We start from the raw sequence: 19,073 nt of genomic DNA on the forward strand, positions 1-19,073 counted from the left end.
CAGTGGTGGTCACCACCCTATCATTTGTGATTTGCTTCTAGCAGATGGCTGAGGAGGTACCAGCCTTAATCTGGCACCATCATTGACTATGAGCAAAGAAGCAGTTCCAAGTTCAGCTGTGGCACTGAACAAAATGTTCAGGACATGTAATTGAGCTTCACTTTGAGTAACTATGTATATTTATCTAATACGAATGCCCTCACAAATCTGGCAAAGATCTGGCCATCTTGGATGTATGTTGGACATGCATACCCTAGTTTCATCAATGTAGAGGGCTTAGACTTCATCATGTGCTGGGGAAAGGAAAACAGAAGATATTCATTACAGGACCGGCAGCACTGGAAGAACCAGGCAGCATGTTTATGATCACTAAACAGGATATGCACACGAGTAACTTTGTACCAGCAAGGGCCTCTTTGAAATATCTTCTGGCCTTGTTTGCTACAGAAAAGGTGAGTCCTAATGTACCATAAGCCCCCTATTTGATTTTAAAAATTCCTTGAGAAGTAATAATCTTGCCACTAGTTTGAATAAGCAGACTTTCTTTAACTCCCTAGATGGAATAACGTATTATTATTAGAAACCTAGTTTACCCATCATATTTAGTGTAGTATTTCTTGGGAGAGAGTAGCATCAACAAGTTGTATGGTGGTGAGGTATTGGGAGGACACACTCTTCCTCGCATTCTCCCTTGTAATCTTGAGCCCTTATCTAAGGGAGAGGTATTTTACCAGATACAGGGAGCTAGTTTTTTTTTCAATTCTACGAATGAAGACACTTTTGCAACCTGTCCATGTATGTTATAATTTTCATAGAAAAAGAGTGAAACCACAGATATTGACCTTTAAACAGATAATCAAATTATCTGTTTGGGCTGAAATAAGAAGCAAAAGCAAAACACCAATTGTGCTCCATACGTCAGAAGCCTGCCAAAAGTCATTGAAGAGAAGCAACATGCATACTTTCTTGTTCAGGATAACAAAACAAATGCAAACACACCGTAAACCTGCATAAAACCCAGTAATTTCAGAATTGCCTCATATATAAAGCTCTGTTTCCTCACAATGTGAGTTGAAATGGAAAGGAGGAAATGTATGTTGTTCTAAACTACAATCCTTGTTCGGTCTAACAGCAAGCAGGACAAAACCAGCATGACATGGGAAAAGCCATTCACAAACAAAATGTATAGATCCAAAAAGAAGCCGTTTTGCAAACTTACAGGGACCAGTTTCCAAAACCACTTGGAAGGAGACTTCAGTGGGAGCAGCATTAAAAAGAAACAGCAAAAGAAGCAAAGAAGGGAAAAAGCATGAATCAGATTGTGTTATTTCAAAACCATACACACAGTTCGTACAAGCTTTCTTCAGACAAACATAGATAATGATAATAACAACTCAATACAACATCAAAAAGGCAGATTAGATGAGAAAAACAACCCAGTTGCCACCTTTGAGTGTTTTCTCTTGTTTAGTTAATATTTAGCAAATATTTTCTGAAGGCATTTAAATAGCTCAAACAAAGTATAATATGGCTTAGTAAATTTATAAGATTGTTTCGAGTAAATTAGACCAATATTTTCAGCTATTTATACATCATCATTTATCTGTAGTACGTGGCACCAATTAAAAATCAGCTGACTTATGATGACTTAATATCAGAGCATTAAAACGGCATGACCCTACAATACATGAAAGATGATCAACAAGCCAGGCATTGACTCGTGTCTTTCAGAAGTTAAAATGCACGAGGATTTGGTGGACAAGAATGTTGCACTCTGGTGCTAGTTTCTCGACAATCAAAAGGAGATAAATCTTTACTCACGCTGCCCCGAGAGAAACAGTTTCCTTGATTCAAAGATGTCCAAAGACGTCCAATATAAGGGTGGGTCCCTACCTGGTTTTCAGGATAGCGGCTTAAGATACATTTAGATAATTCACTCTAAATACAACCAGCTGACACAGTGATTCCCTTCAAATATTGCATAGATCCGACCCTTTTGGACCTATGCTGGACACCCTGGCAGTTATCGCTGTTGCTTGCTTTGCTCATTCTTACTTTGCTGAAACTTGATTTCATGGTCTGGACCTCAACAGTAATTTTTATGTATAGTCTCAGACTCGCTAAAGATTATTAACCATTTAGTTCCACACTATCAATTTTGAGTGAAGTGGGAGGGGAAAATACGGGGCACTAAAATTTGGGCACACTGAGAAAGAGCGAGACGGAAGCAGACTGTGAAGGCTCGACAAACGTGCGTAGGAAGACAACCCCACATCTATTCATTGCGGTTCCTATGTGTCATTCTCTGAAGCCTATATGGGATGTCTATAAGCTCATAGAATCTCATTGAGGTCAAGGGCTGAATTCTTTGCAGCCTCCTATCATAAGGGGATACAAGTATTTTTTCGATATATATGGGTAACTCTACAGATCCAGACCATATGTCTGTCTTATTTTGCATGACCTCGCCCTCCTCCCTGGATGCAGGGTAGGTCTGGTCCTTTGAAGAATGAATTATTTCTGTCATGTTGTTCCCAGCTGCCACTGAACCGTGATATAAAGGATGAATTTGTCATGCAGCTGCTATAGTGAATCTTTCATGTATTCCATGACACAGCACCTAAGCGGTTACAAAATCACTGGATACTAGAACCAGCAGTGCAATTGCTGGCAAAATCATTCCTAAATAGGAAGATATTGACACGCAAATAAAACATTGACATTTACTCTTTGAGGAGAAATACAATATGGTCTCTGATTCACTAGGACTACCTTTTACATTTCTGTAACCCAATATAGGATTTCAAATTAAGTTGGAACCCTTCAGTGTAAAAGCTGTTAAGACCATCATAAGTCTTTTATAACATACTGCGGCAATGAAATGATGTGAAACCTGAGGAGATGAGCTCTCCGTGGTACCACAACCAAAGTCTGCCTTAAAGGAGTTAAGGTTGTAGGTGCACTACTGTTACCCACTGATTTTCAAACTACACAAAGAGCATATTTAAGCCCCGAGGTAAGAACTTTTATATCTCGATTTTTTTCCATCTAAGTTCCTTGTTAAAACAAACATTGGCAAAGCCAATAGGACTGGCTTGCATTTTGAGTCCTGACTAAAATATATAAAAAACATGCTGCTGTGAAAAAACAAATAGGGTTGCTCACTGTAAACAACGCACCTACGATATCAAGAATTGCTATGTATGATAATTCGGTGTAATTTAGAGATGTAAAATAGTTCCTCACACGTTGCAATAAAAACACACCACATGAGGCCCAACAATAAATTAAACTCCAAATGCATGACGTGAGAGGGTCATATTTTTGTGGGGGGGAACCAAAGCCTACTATGTATCTATTAATGAACTAATAACAACAGGTCTCAATGACAACTGTGCCGCAAAGCCAGACCTAATCAGTCTTGCGCTAGATCTTTTATGAGAAAGGTTTGACTATATCAGGACAATACACTGAAAACTGATCTATAAAAGGGCAGTAATAGACATTCTGCAAAAACAAAATCATTGTGGTTCCTATCTGTTTCACCTGCTACCCTAACACAACATCTAAAGAATGGTGGAAGGTGGTTGTCGACTGGCAGGTGACATACCATTTTGTTTTTCATAGGGCCCTGTGATGCCACCAGGAAAGATGGTAAACCCAAGAGGGTCTCGCGGCACGTGGTGGGTCGGAGCAGGGGAGAGGGCAAGAAAAAAAAAAAAACGTACCTGAATCGCTGTCGCCACCACCATGCCACGCCTCTTGCCTTCCCTGCAGCTGTAGGCTGCAGGCACAGGCTTCCAGCCTTCCCTGCGGCCAATCTGGACGTTGCTGTCAGCAAAGGTGCTCCAAGGCAGAGTGGGAATCTCTGCCTGATGTCTCCAACCCAGCAATTCAGAGCCGGGTTGAGAAAGCCTAATGCGCATGTGTGTTTGGCCACCCGAAACGGCCAGCCAAACATATATGCGCACTGAGTGGGAGTGCTGCTCTGTCCAGTGGCTTCTGGACAGAAAGAAAAGGAAAGGAGAAGTCTAGAAAAAGCAGAAGAAGAAGGAAATTAAGACCTGTAAAATGTTCATACTCAGGCTTCCATGTCGCCACCAGAATCCATTGTATGGGCATTTTTTACTCTACTGCTTAGTGGAAAAAATAACATCTAAATATGTGACTTGCACTTTGTGAAAAAGAATGTGAGCGGGGCAACCTAGGGAAAAACAGCTTCATAATCACATAAACACACAGACATCTTAAGCCCCTGATTGTGTCGGACGGCTGGGAGCCATCTGACACCTGGGTGGGTGTGTGCTGTGACCAGCTCCCAGCCTTCCTCACACCCACCCACGGGTAAAGCACTGGCGCTCCCCCTGTGGGTCGTCTCCCTACACCTAGCCACCAGGGATGGCATCTGAAGCGTTTTCGCTGCCACCCCGACCCGCTCTCCGGCTACCTGATAACACCAGCATACACGCTGCGCTCTGTTATGAGAGCAGGCCAGCGGGGCTGGAAGCCATTTGCTTCCAGCACTGATCGGTGAATGAGATATGGTTTTCCTCCTGGGAGGGCTGGGTGGGGTTCAAAGAGGCACTGGCGGGAAAGGAAAGAGTTCTTCCTTCCCTTGGTGTCTCATTGAAATATATTTCTGCCACACAATCGCGCGTAGCATTGCGATCGTGCAGCAGGAATACACACTAGGCCACCAATAATTTCTGTGTTTTGTGTGTTTGGTCAAGGGTCACCAGGGGGCACATATTTGGCTTGTTCTTCCTCCCTGTCCCCTTTAGGGGCAGATCGCCCATTTTCTTAGGCCGATCTGCCCCAAGGGGGCAGAAACTAATAGACACCAGGGAATTTTTAATTTTGGCGATTCTGGGGAGCAGCCCCTTGGGCAAGGGTTGCTCCCTTTAGGGGGACCCTATTAGGGCCTTTTCTGCCCCTTTGGGTGCAAATTGGGCTCTATTTTGTAGGCCCATCTGCCCAAAGGGGGGCAGAAACCACTAGACATCAGAGATTGTAAATTCTGGTGATTTTTGGTGAGCGACCCTTGCCTAAGAAGTTATTGAGTTTAATTGCTGTCTTCATATTGACCTATCAGCCCCTTGATGGCAATGGCCATATTTCCTGCAATCATGAGTCGTCGGGTGCTGCAATTTGTTGATAATGCTTTAGCGTTAGCATGAGATCACCCTGACTGTGACCTTCTTTTTATGATTCGACCTGTCCTTAATCACTCTGTGGACTGATTTTCAGAGATGTATGTTCCAGGGAAAGAAACAGCTGTGGATGAGACTTTGGTCCTGTTCAACGGCCATCTGGTTTTTACGCAGTAAATTCCTAGCAAAAGGGCTTGTTATGGAATTAAGAAGTATAAGCTGTCTGAGAGTAGTACAGGATATGTCTCTAATTTCGGGGTCTACACTGGAAGAGATTCCACTACTGACTCACCTGGTTGTCTGTCCACTTTCGGAGTTAGTGGGCAAATTGTGCAGGAAATTGGTTGATGACTTGTTAACAAAGGTCACCATTTGTACTTAGATAACTTCTTCGCTGGTGTGCAGTTGTTCTGGGAATTGTTCAAAGTGGACACTGTTGCTTGTGGCACTGTCCACTCTAACTGTAAAGGTTATCTGAAGGTACTTGTTTGTAAAACACTTGAGAGGGGACAGTGCAGTGTTCTTAAGTAGTAATGAACTGCTAGCTGTGAAATTTGCAGACAGCTGGGATGTCTGCAAGCCGACTATCATCCATGATGAAAGTACTTCACCTGTGACTGTCTGGGGTCAGGTTGCTGAATTGAGCAAACCTGTGTGCATTTTTGACTACAATAAACACATGGGTGCTGTGACAGAGTAGATCAGTGGCTGGAATCTTACACTGCTGTTCTTAAGACTTACATTTGGTATAAGAAGTTGGCTAGCCATCTCTTCCATTTAGCAACCTTTAATGCTTTTGTTGTGTTCAAGGATTGTTCTTCAAAGTCAAAGATGACTTTTGTTCAGTTTTAGCAGTCTGTGATAGGCAGCCTTGAAGTGGAACAAGCAAGTGTACTCAGAGTTGGAGTGGTGGAGGATATGGCTAGATTGAAAGATCGCCACTTTGCTGAGCACATTCCTCCCACGCTCCAAAAAAACAATCCATGTAAGAGATGTAGAGCCTGTATGTGAAGGAGAGTTGTATGCTCTGCCCTGATTGTCCTTCTAAACCCGGGCTGTGTGTGGCACCTTGTTTTAGAATGTACCACACACAAATTAATTTTTGGGAACACCAGTGAGCATTGCCTGGTCTGTATCATTTTACTTTTTTGTTCAATTTCATAGTTGGCATTAGTGTGATGTATTTAGTTAAAGCTGTTATGTTTGTAGTTTTGTATTTACTTAAAATTGGTCTGTTTTTTTTTTCGTTTTTGTTTTTTTAAATGTGATGGCTGTGTGTGTAGACTAAAGCTTGGCTGGTGGTGTACGTGGACTGGCACTTGGCTGGCAGTGTGCGAGGACTGGTCTTGGCTGCCACTGTGCGTGGGATGGTGTTTTGCTGGCGGTGTGCGTGGGCTTGGGTTTGGCTGGCGGTGTATGTGGGCTGGCGCTTGGCTGGGGGGGGTGAGTGAGCTGGCACTTGGCTGCCAGTGTGTGTGAGCTGGTGCATGGCTGGCAGTGCTAGCCAAACGCCGGTCCACACACTCCTTCAACCGGTGTGATTGCTGTCAGGCATGTGGGCGTATGAAAGTGATGGGCCTTTGAATGGCACTGTCTGTTGAAGTGAGCGTTGTAATGTGCTTGGCCCACTGCGGATGGCGTAAATGGTCTTGTGTGTGTCACGTATGAAAGGTGTGTGAATGGACTGTAAAGAGGTTGATGCCTTGACCCTGCTTTACAGATCACAAGCTGTGTGTCCTTGGTTCAGTTTTTTGACTGTTCAATTATTAACAGAGCATTTCATTTTTTGTGAAATCTCTTGTTAATAAAATGTTACCATCACTCACCCTTGTAAAAAATCCAACTAGTATGTATGTGTGAAAAAAAAGCTGGTAGCCGCAAGATGTATTTATTGCACTTCTCCTCTCAGTTGGGAATTCAACTCATGAAAACCCCCCTCTCTAAACAGGCATCAAAGCACACCCCTAATATCCTAGATGTCTTGGGTGGGACCCCAATTATGAAGCATGCCACCAACTAAGTTGGCGGGTGAGGGGTCTTTTTAACAAAACCTAAGGTTTTTTTCACAGTTTGAGTGTTTGGGACATCACAGAAGTAAGAGACTTGATAGCCTACTTGCTTCTTGTCCAGGGAAAATCTACCAACTCTAGATAGGTTTGAAAACAGGACACCAAGGGAAGTACAGGGTGGTGTGCCTCTTGTGGATCCCAACAAGTTTTCTTACTCACAATGCCTTTCAAATCTCAAAATGTGACTAAAATCACACATTTCCCTTGCATTTCTGTACCTTATTCTTCCAGAAACATAAATCATCCACAAATTTCCTACCACTCAAAGTACCCCTTGGTGTCCTGATTAACATTATACCTCACTTTTGTAGGTGCCCAAAGCAGAGTCAGCCTAAAAACATATATAAACAAGAACTGAGCTTATGAACACGCTTTGGTGCCCCCTCAATCTCTACACGTTTTAAGCCCTTCCCTGTTGCAGGCACTTGGCCCACCCATCAAAATGAGGTATCATTTTTATCAGGAGATGAAGGGGAATACTAGGAGGTAGGAACTTTGTGGCTCCCCTCAGATTCCAGAACTTTCCATCACAGAAATGTGGGTAAAATGTGTTTTTTAGACAAATGTTGAGGTTTGCAAAGGATTCTGGGTAACAAATTACAGAGAGAGCCAAATATGTCACACCATCTTGGATTCCCCTAAGGGTCTAGTTTTAAAACCTGTGCAGATTTGATAGGTTTCCCTCTGTGCAGGCTAAGATAGAGCCCCAAATCCACAGCTAAGCACATTGTTAAAAAACGAGTCTGTTGTGTTTTGGCCCATTTCCTGACACAGCCACTAGGCCTACCAACACAAGTGAGGTACCATTTGTATTGGGAGTCTTGGGGGGAATGCTGGATAAAAGGAATTTTGTGGCTCCTTTTATATTCCATAACTTTGCATCACAGATATGTGAGGAAAATGTGTTTATTTAGACAAAGTTTGAGGTTTGCAAGGGGTTCTGGGTAACAAAATGTGGTGAGAGCCACACAAGTCACCCCATTCTGATGTCTAGTTTTCAAAATGCATAGGTTTGGCAGGATTTCCTAGGTGCCTAATGAGCTAGAGCCTACAATTCACAGCTAGGCACATTGAAAAAAACAAGTCAGTTTTCAGTGGAAAAATGTGATCTGTCCATGTTGTGTTTTGGGGCGTTTCTTGTTGCAGGCAGTAGGCCTATCCTCACAAGTGAGGTACCATTTTTATAGGGAGAGTTAAGGTAATGCTGGGTGGAAGAAAGTTTGTGGCTCCCCTCAGATTCCAGAACTTTGCATCACAGAAATTTGCGGAAAATGTGTTTTTTTTAGCTACAGTTTGACGTTTTCAAGTGATTCTGGGCAGACAAATGTGGTAAGAGCCACACAAGTCTCTCCATCCTGGATTTCCCTAGTTTTCTAGTTTTCAAAAATGTACAGGTTTGCTAGATTTTCCTAGGTGCTGGATGAGTTGGAGGCCAAAATCCACAGGTCGGCACATTGCAAAAAACAAGTCAGTTTTCAGTGGTAAAATGTGATGGGCCCATGTTGTGTTTTGGGGTGTCTGCTGTCACTGGCACTAGGCTTACCCACAAAAGTGAGGTACTGTTATTATCGGGAGACTTGGGGGAACGCTGGGTGTAAGAATATTTGTGGCTCCCCTCAGATTCCAAGACTTTTCATCACAGAAATAAAAGGAATATGTGTTTTTAGACACATTTTGAGGTTTGCAATGGGTTCTGGGTAGAGAAATGTGGTGAGAGCCACACAAGTCATCCCATCCTGGAGTTCGCTAAGTGTCTAGTTTTCACAAATGTTCAGGTTTGGTATGTTTCCCTCAGTGCAGGCTGAGCTAAGGCTCAAAATCCATAGCTAGGCATACTGCAAAAAAACGAGTCAGTTTTCAGTGGAAAAATGTGGTGTCCATGTTCCCTTTTGGGCCATTTCCTGTTGTAGGCACTAGGCCTACCCACAAAGGTGAGGTACCATTTTTATCTAACGACTTGGGGGAACGGTGGGTGGAAGGAAGTTTGTGGCTCCCCTCAGATTCCAGAACTTTGCATCACAGAAATGTGAGGAAAATGTGTTTTTAGACAAGTTTTGAGGTTTGCAGGAGATTCTGGGAAAAAAATTGGTGAAAGCCACATAAGTTACCCCATCCTGGATTCCCCTTGGCACCTAGTTTCAAAAATTTACAGGTTTGCTTGGTTTCCCTAGGTGCTGGCTGAGCCAGAGCCCAAAACCCACAACTAGACACATTGCAAAAAACAAGTCAGTTTTCAGAGGAAAAATGTTATGTGTCCAAGTTGAGTTTTGGGGCATTTCCTGTCATGGACACTAACGCTACCCACACAAGTGAGGTACTATTTGCAAAAAAGGATCCAGTGGATGTAACGATACAGCTTTTGAAAATCTGCCATACTTAGAAAAAGTTACAGATGTAAACATACACACAATTACCTGTTTTGTTCAACTCAATTTCAATATTTTTTTTATTTCAAGTGTTACTTTCTATAGAAAAACCTTGACAAATGACCCCTTGCTGAATTCTGAATTTTGTCTACTTTTCAGAAATGTATGGCTCTCCGGGATCCAGCATTGGTTTCACACCCATTTCTGTCACTAACTGGAAGGAGGATGAAAGACAGAAAATAGGAAAAATGAGGTATGTCCCATTAAAATTCCAACACTGTGTTGAAAAGTTTGGTTTTCTGATTCTAGTCTGCTTGTTCCTGAAAGCTAGGAAGATAGTGATGTGAGCACCACAAACCAATAGTTGATTGCATTTGCAGGGAAAAAACACAGATGCTTTCTTCTGTAGCACTTATTTCCATCCTACCCTCCCCCCCAAAATAAAAAAATTAAGCTGTATTTTAGCTAATATATTGGTCCCTTCCAGGGGAATTGACAAACCATGGGTATCTTTAGAATCCCCAGGATACTACAAAAAAAATAACACAAATTTGGTGTGGATAGCTTATGTGGACAAAAAGTGATGGAGGCCTATGCAGGAACTACCCCAAATAGACAAAAGAAAAAAGGATTAGGATTGAAGGGGTTAATATTCGGCATTACAACCAGTTCATTGCAGAAAAGGTGAAGAGGAGGAGGGATGCAGATGAAATAAGTACACCTTCTTGAGCACTGCAATATGCCATCCCTGCTGGAGAGAGTTTGGCTGAAATAATCGTGCTGAAAAAGTAAGAAGAAAATGGATATCTGTTTCGAAACTGTGGGACTGCACTGCTTGGTGAGTGGCAAGGTGATCTCTTGCACATAACCAAGTTGTAGAACACCCAAAAATCAAATACGTCTGTATCAGAATACATGTAAAAATATTTAGCAGTTTGTTGCCCTTTTATGCTGTTTTCTCATCATTTGTGATATAAAACAAGTAGTATTTTTATTTCCCTAAAAAGTAAAAACACAAAAAGTATTTTAAAACAACACAAATGCGCCATTTCAGGATCAGCTTTGCTGGTATAAAAATGTAAAAATAAATGTTATTTGCTTTGTATGTGAGGCAGAGTAAGAGAGAGTGAGTGACAGTGCAGAAGCCATGAAAAGCAGGGGGTGAAACAATGACTGAGAGAATGTGGAAATGAGTGAGTGGGTGAGTGTGAAACTTACAGTGAGAGAATGAGCCAAAGTCAAGGAGTGTCTGATTGCGCGTGAGAGAGGGGGTGAATATGAAAATGAGTGAGCAACTTAGTGGGGGGTGAGTAAAGACTGAGAGAAAAAGAGTGAGTAAAACTAAGTAAGACCAGGCCCCTTGTCCACCCCTTCACCAATGTTCAGCTGTGTGTAGTGGTTGTCGGCCACAGGATCTAAACACTACTGCCACAGGCAGCCAACCCTGTTGTGCTCACCCTGACACTCTATGTGCCATTTGTGTATTCTTTTTGAGGAGTGGGAACTGAGTCTCCATGTCCTATGAGGGTAGCTTCAACGTTTTCTCTGATGTTGCAGCAGTCAATCAGAGGACTTTGACCTTTTGGACCCAACTCTGGGTTTGTGGAATCAAAAGAATGAAAGCAGGGAAAGCTCTCTCGCCCAATCAGTTTGTTTGTAATATTAAATCAGCAGCTAGCTATGAAACAGGGTTTGCAGAACCCCACAAATTAGCAGTTCAAATATCTCTAAAATGTAACCCTTTGATGTGCAAATCGACACATTTTTAATGCTAATCTCCCTTAATCTACTGACTGAATTTACATCAAATAAAGAAAATAAACTTCTTCAAGTTCTACTTTCATGCCAAGTTTGGTGTCATTCTGTTCTGTTCCATTTTCTCAATTTCAAGGAGCAAACAATCCTATGAGAATTCAAATGGGGCGTGTCACGTTTGAGATCCCCCGTTTTCTATGGCCCAGGATAGATCGATCCGCACAAAATTTACCATGATTAACAGATCCATTTTTGATTGTATGGGATCCTGTTCCTTAGCAATTCTGAGAAAACGGAAATAACTTACATCAGCCAGTGTGAACAACAAAGGTATCCAACATTCTTTGCAGATCTCACCAAGGAAACTATCTTCGCTTCAAGGAATACAAAGGGGCAGTTAAGATATTTTGGGAATGACAGTGAATGGACAATTCTTTTGGGTTCACTCTGTGGGAACGAACATTTGAATGCCAAGGATACATTATTGTGAATACACTGCCTGGTCTGTCCTACCAAGTTATAGTTTTTAGAACGAAACGGTAGCATACTGAGCTACAGCATGAGGCTAATGGCATGTGTGAAATGGTTCTTTATGGCAGAACAATGGAAATAAATAGGTGTTTCAGCGGCTGGTTTTAAAATGTGAGTGCTCTTACAAATGGCGAGGAAGTTATTCTTTGAGAACGAGAAGGAATGCTTGTATGACCCACCCCCAGCGCTTGGCATTCATTTAAAAATAAATCTCCAATGGAGCACATTCTACCCACAAACGCGACATTTATGAACTATTATGTTTTGAATGCAGCATGAAATGCGACTACTGCAGCTCTCTCTGATTCTGGTTCATTTAAACAATCATCCGTGTGTCAGTCAGATAGGACTTCTTCACGCATATGTTGGAACCTTCAGATCTTTTTAACAGAGATTGTTTTGAACCAAATTGCTTTATTTACAGAGACCTTTTTTATAAAGCTTCTAAAACTGGCTAAAGAGTATCAGAATATATTTTTTTACCTGGAGTTAGTTATGGATGCTCCTACAGGCATCTGAGTTTGCAATGTACAACAATAAGGCACAGAGACCAGAAAATACCCTTATCCATGACAATACACATACATAACTCGAAAACAGCCCACCTCAACCAAACCTGAACCCCACCCATCAACACACAATTAAACTACCTGATCCACTCTAAAACAACCTCACTCAAGCCAGCACAGCCCAAACCAATTAAAGACAAGCGTGTAAGGGGGGGAGAGCAAGCCCCTCTTTCCCCTTCGGTGCATGAGGGGTGGGGTTAGATTAAAGCTTATAAAGAGCTCTCTTTGCACAGGCGTTTTCAGGGGGCGATCACCACATTCTGCATTGGGCCCCATCCTTATATGTTAATGCATGACATAAGCAACCCCAAATGGCACACACAACATAACATACCTTTTGAGCTGAAGAAGGATCCATGTCATGGTGGTCCCTTCCTTTTTGTTCCTGCTCCATTCTTTCCTTCGAATGCCCATTTACCTAAGACAAAAGAGAGAGAAATGACTGTTTACCGTGAAAAAAAAAAACATGGTGGATTGTACTGGGGCCTATGTAGAATGCAATTAGAGAAACATATTTGTTGACACAATTCAGAAAGATACTTCATAAGACGGATAAGTCACAATGTTTGTTCTTGTTCATTAAGAAGAAACACCACAACATTTGCATTCGTTTATAAAATGAAAACGTTAAATAGCATTTGTATCAGATCACATGGTGGAAACCTGATAACTAATCATGACATGAAAACGACATAATGCTAATACAAGCTCTTTGATAGAGACAGCAACACGTTTGTATTAGTTTATGTGGTGGAAAGCTTCTATACAGCCTTTGTGTTCCTTCATAAGATGGAAATGTCATAACTAAGATGACCACCTCACTCCATTTAAGCACAGACACTGATCTTTTCATCAGCAGATGACTGCTAACAATTGTGTTTGTCTAATGAGGTCAATAGAGTGAAACAAGACTACAATACACAGAACGTATTAGGGTTTCACACATAAGCCCAGGAATGAAAAGAGTGTTTGTATCGACAAAGAGTGAGGTGGGCACCTAAGTCATAATTTAATTAGTTGTTATGATGGGGAGTCAAAATAAAAGCATTAGTCCATTCCATGAAAAAGTCATATCAAAGAAAGAAACTAAAAGTACAATTCAACAAGCAGTTTAATAGGCACTAAGACATATTCAGAGTGCAGAATTGTTAAATTCCCTACTCACCGTGGTTGGGTTATGTTTTGTTGTTCAACTGTTAGCTTCATCTGCCAAGACTAGTCTTTCCCCGAATTTCCCACTGGTCTTAGATGACTGTCCACAAGAGACTCCTGATTCAATATTTATTCTTTGAGTAACGTAAGGGCCCAAGTGTGAATGTATGTCTAAGTGCATAACACTTATAAAGTGAGAACCTAGCTACAACGCAGCTAGAGGGCTGTGCAACATGGGGTACAGAATGCAAGGGTACTAAACAAAGCAGAAGAGGTCAAGGAAATAGAGAAAAGTGAGAAAAGAAGGGATAATTTTGCAAAAGGATACCTGAGATGGACAATGAGAAGGTTATGCATTGAGAAGGGGTTGTTTTTAAGAGAAAGGACTGGAGATCCGTCTGGAAAAGGAAAAGGATGGAGCTCGATAAACCTGCATAAGGATAAACCGCCACATTCTTGTGCATAGCAGGCAATTGCCTGACATTGCATCTACTCCTAACTGCGCTGTTTGGGTTCAGGCCTTCTCGGAGTGGTGCTGCAGATGTTTTGTGGGACACATCAGTGATGCTGACAGCAAATCAGCTGTGATGCTTGAGTTGACTGCCTGATGATACAGCAGGCTTTCACAGTAGTTCACATCAGCAGAGGAAGCCAGTGGAGTTGTTAGATTGAGAGGGTAATCTTTCATAGACATTTAATCTGATATGCAGTGGCATGGAGGACACTTTTTATGAAGTCAATTTTATTCTGGGATGTGAGTCTGCATAACAGCACTTCTGTAAGACTGGGCAGAATCAATGTTTGGACAGAAGCCTGCTACAGGGAGAAAGGCTCTCAGTTTGTGGAGTGGGGGTCATTAGTGCTAGGAATGTTTGTCTTGTTTAGGATATGAAGCTAAGGTTGCTGTGCATTCAGAAACCATGGGATGTGGCACTGTCCATGAATTATGTATTGAAACCTTGAGGTTCACCATAGACAGCCAACCTTGTGTTTCCCATCTGTGATTGTTTGAAATAGGCACAAGTTATGTCTTCAGAGGGTCAAGTTTAAGATAGGCATTTTACATTCATGCATGTATTATGGCAAGGCAATTTTTTAGACAATCAGGAATTCATCATCAGTGCCACAGCTCCAGGGCACCTTTTGGGTCAACAGCACGTGCTACAAATTGCAAATTGATCTATCCATCAACTACTTGAATGGTCATCGTTTATGTACTGCAATGAAGCCTTAGCCAGTTATGTAGTAGGGGGCTGAACTTGTCTTTCAGTTGATTGGCAGTTGTCTTCTCGGTAATGTCTCTTAGGAATGGAAGTTGATAGACAAGCTGGTCATTTGCTAGGGAAAAAGGCTGCAGGCTGATCTTCTCCAACAGAGGCTAGGCCTTTCCGATACCTTTTCATCTAAGTGATGTGAAACCCTGCTGAATCACAGCAAAGCTCACTATGGGATCTAAGCTCTTTTAGAGGTCTTAGACATGTAACAACTTCTGAGTCACAGTTTTTTGTGCTGACCTCACAAAAAGGTGCATGTCCTGGAATTTACCAGGCCTTTTCACCCAGTACATTTTGACAGGTTTGAGCTACTGAAATTTTAAACGAAAATTACAACTGTTAGACTCATAGTAAGTAAGTTAGATTTGCTAGCTCGAGGTTGGGACCTGGTACAGATGAAGAGGATGAAGCAATAGGTTTTAGGCACGTGGAATGGCAAAGACTCAGAAAGGAAAGGCTGCATAGTGGTTGCTGGTGTTGCAGAAGTTTAGACCTCTGCTTATATTCAGCTCGGGGGCTGGGGCTCAAACTGGGAACGATGGGTAGCGTGGTAACCACAAATAAGGGAAGGAAGGCTGCGTGCAAGATATCTGCATTTAGTAAAAATCTCTTGGTACAAGTATTTTTGCATTATAGTGTTAAAAAGACAAACTCTCTAAAAATAAATTGATGTGTACAAACAATGGACTGAGGTCCCTGAATTTCTGGGGTCTTATCTGATGGCAGATGATCTGGGGATACCTCCCAGGACAGAGGGGCTTTCCCTCCGTGGTTGTGATGGACATGAGAGTCCAACAGTGAAACATCTGGTGAGCTCATAGAAATCAGAAATGTCTTAAAGTAAATGCTTGTCTCTCCCCAGAATGACACCATTGGGAACAGCCAATACCCACACAAGGTGGCCTTATCCAACCAAAGGGGTATTTGTCCATCTCAATGAGTTCTCTCCCATGAGATGGAGAGTTCTGAATAATTCTGGTGACTCCAGGTAGTCCTTCGACTTGAGGAGCTACCTATGACTGCCTGCCTTGTCTCCTTCTCTGCCCCAATTTCCTTTAGTATGGAATTTTCTGGGTCATGGAGATTTCCGACACACACAAGTAGCTATTCTGGCAGCACTCTGGCTCCATGCTCTGTGGACTGCAATCACAGCTTCCTCAGAACATAGGCTTTCTGTCTGATGTGAGGGATGTGATCTCCAACCTCCTCTTGGCCTTTGGTGAGCCTCTGTTGATGCAGTTCTGGTGATGGACATTGGTTCCATGGCCCAAACCTGACCAATACAAAGGGCAATGTGTGTGGCGAGCGCTAGGTTCCCATATTTTAAGCATGTTTTTATTGAGCTTTTACAAAAATTATCATCAGGTCAAAGGTATAAGACATGAGCTAGTTACAATAGCAACAGTGGTGCAACAGTGCACAGGGTGCACATGTTTCATAACTAGGGATGGTGAAAATTTCACTCCACCAGCGGAGTTTGTAGAACTTTGCCCACTCTGCTTGGAGTGCAGAGTTCTGGCAAAACTCGGCCAACTGCCATGTGGTGGAGGTTTTTCTCACACATGTCTTGCCAACGTTAAATTGGCGAGCACAATCGAGATTAAGATTTTCAGGTGCTAGAATGCCTCCCAACAAAATTTCTCAATGCAGGTGGTTGTATAACCTAACGAGCGTTCGCATTGAGAAACCAACAGCTCAAGTAGAAAATCTCAAGTAGAACGGTAAAAAGAAGCAGAGTCATCTGGCGTGTCTTGTGGTGCCTTCACACTGATTTTACAAAAGCTACTGCTGCTTAAAATCAGAGCAAGCAGCACAACGTGTCCGATTCTGCCGTCTTGAGGAACTTCACAGAATCTAACAGAGTTTTTCTGTAACTCAGCGACTGCCCTATTTTGGTTCGAATGTGCAAAGAAAACAAGGGCACACATGCTCCAGGTGCACAGCGAGGGAACCTCAGTGGCACGAGAGAGACAGGCAGTAACAGACAACCAGTACTGAGCCAGCAGAACCAGCAGAGGGCAGGACCAAAGCATGTGAACAAATTCTGCACACCCCCCGCAAGCAGTGGGGCAGGAGGCATCTATGCACTGGAAGAACTGGTAAACTGAGTGGGAGTGAGTACTTTCTATACAGGATGAAAAACTGTATTAAATTGTATCACAAATTCTGGGAGACAGTGGCAGGCTAGGCCAAAATAATGGCCTATTCCGCATCACTGCACACCCTACACAGGTCCTCGCTCCACAGATCTCCAAGCATCGGAAAGGGTAGGCAGGTATGTTCTCACAGCGCCTTGGTGAACCATATGATCAACTCACACACTGTGCCCAGTAAGTGTAGAAAGACTGAAGTGATCCCCAACATGCTCAAAGAGTATTTATAATTGAATTGTATGTGAGGTACTGTCCCAGGGGTAGGCCCCAGGTTTGGTCACTCAGATCAGCAAATGGGATGAGCACAAGCTATGAGAAGAGCTTGCCGAAAGTGTGGAGGCCCGCTTCATGCCAAGGGGCAATAGCTGCCATTGTGAGATTCGCTTGCGCCCTGGGCATACTAAGCAGTGGGAGAAGGGGGGCATATGTACAGAGATAATAATAAAGCTTAGGCAATGAGTGAAGCGGCACAGACAAGAAATGCATAGGTGGGATGGGAGCGGAGGTTAGGGGGTGAAGGAGGTGTAAGACGCTCTTCAATGTGCACAAGGGTAATGTCAACATTGCCATAGTATTTGGCAAACCACTGTGCCACCCACTGTAACTGAGCAGCAAAGTAATAGTGCTCAAAGTTGGTGGCTGCTTGTCCACCCCTGCTGTCGGTAGACACAGCTTTGATAGCGCCAAACGGCAGCAAGTGCTGTGCCAGATGAGATCGCCAAGCAGGCGCTCAACTGTAGTGAAAAAGGATTTCTGTAAGTAGATTGGGATGTTAACAAAATAATAAAGTAGGCGTGGTAGCATCACCATCTTAGACAGTGTAAAGCATCCCACCACTGACAGCAGCAAAAGCAGACCAGAAGGAGATTTGTCCACAGAGGGAAGAAACACCCAACACACGTTTCCATTCGCCAGTGCCGCTGTATCACAGTGGATCAGGATAACAAGGTAGCAGATCATGTCTGGTTGCTAATGCACCAGTTCTTCTCCCAACTGGAGTGCGGGGTCCACCTCTCCAGCAGACAAGGGGAAGAGGCAGGATTTGTCCCAATTAACTTGCAGGACCGTGACAGCAGCAAAGGAGGCAAGCAGGTGCTCAACTGCAGGCAAAGGCTCAGAGATATCTTGCAAGTAGAGAGGCAGGTCATGAGGTGGGAGGCAGATAGCATGAGCTCCTTCTTCCAGTGGGATATTCCAGTCTCGTCTCTGAGCTCTCAGTGTATGCACCAGGGGCTCCATAGCCAGAAAGAAAAGAAGAGAGGAGCCCAGGGAGGTGCCACAGCCTATAGAGATAGGTTTGCAGATGTACTGGCCTGTCTTGACGCAGGAAAAATTTGCGGAATAGAGAAGCTTTATAAGCCTAAGCATGTGGGCGCCCAGGCAACTGCAGAACGTACGGGGAAGAGGTAATTCTATTCCAGGGAGTCAAAGGCTTTCTCCAAATATAATACCAGGCAGCCGAACCGGGGCCACGAGCCCGGCGCCTGCTGCAGAACCTGAAAGAGGCGGCAGAGATTCAGAGATGTGCTGTGGCCCAGCACAAAGTCATTTTGGTCTTTGTTGACCAACTGTGGAATCACTGGCCAGCCAGTCTGCCAGGATTTTACCAAGAATTGTATTGTCCACACTAAGCATCACCAGGGGTTGGTGGGAGTTGAGACTGGTTGCGATGGCAGGTGCCAACAGCGTGGCATATGTTTTATAGAACTCCTTAAGGAGTCCACCAGGGGGTCTGGAGTTTATCCCCAACCCTAGCGATCAGATGGCCTTGCAGATCTCAAAAGGAGTCACATTGAGTTCCAACTCCAAATGAAGTGGGACCCATGGTAATGTTTACACTTGATGGGAAAGCCTTGCAGCCGAGGGAGTGATACCCATCGCAGCATGTACAGACAATCGTAATACTGAGTAAAAGTTGCATGTTTCTCATGCTGCATATGCAGCTCTGTGGCAGGGGCACAGTAATGGACAGAATAGGGAGCTGTGGGCTGCCCTGTGTAATGAACCAGGCCAGCAGAGCGCCGATTTGTCTGACCCAGCATGGTTCTGGGTAG

General features: G+C 43.2%; 1 protein-coding gene across 4 annotated transcripts in view; it reads right to left on the reverse strand.

Moving 5' to 3' along the window:
- CAMSAP2 (calmodulin regulated spectrin associated protein family member 2) overlaps positions 1 to 19,073 on the reverse strand; it is a 452,998-nt gene that overhangs the window by 178,751 nt on the left and 255,174 nt on the right. For 2 of the 4 annotated variants that reach the window (XM_069231424.1, XM_069231423.1), the window contains exons 4-5: positions 12,775 to 12,858; positions 1,220 to 1,252 (exon numbers count right to left, since the gene is read on the reverse strand). In XM_069231424.1, the coding sequence (XP_069087525.1) occupies positions 1,220 to 1,252; positions 12,775 to 12,858 (117 nt within the window). The remainder of the gene's footprint in view (positions 1 to 1,219; positions 1,253 to 12,774; positions 12,859 to 19,073) is intronic. The other 2 variants (XM_069231426.1, XM_069231425.1) reach the window with 1 other exon arrangement.

The sequence above is a fragment of the Pleurodeles waltl genome, chromosome 4_2 (genome assembly GCF_031143425.1).
Source record: "Pleurodeles waltl isolate 20211129_DDA chromosome 4_2, aPleWal1.hap1.20221129, whole genome shotgun sequence".
NCBI lineage: Eukaryota > Metazoa > Chordata > Amphibia > Caudata > Salamandridae > Pleurodeles > Pleurodeles waltl.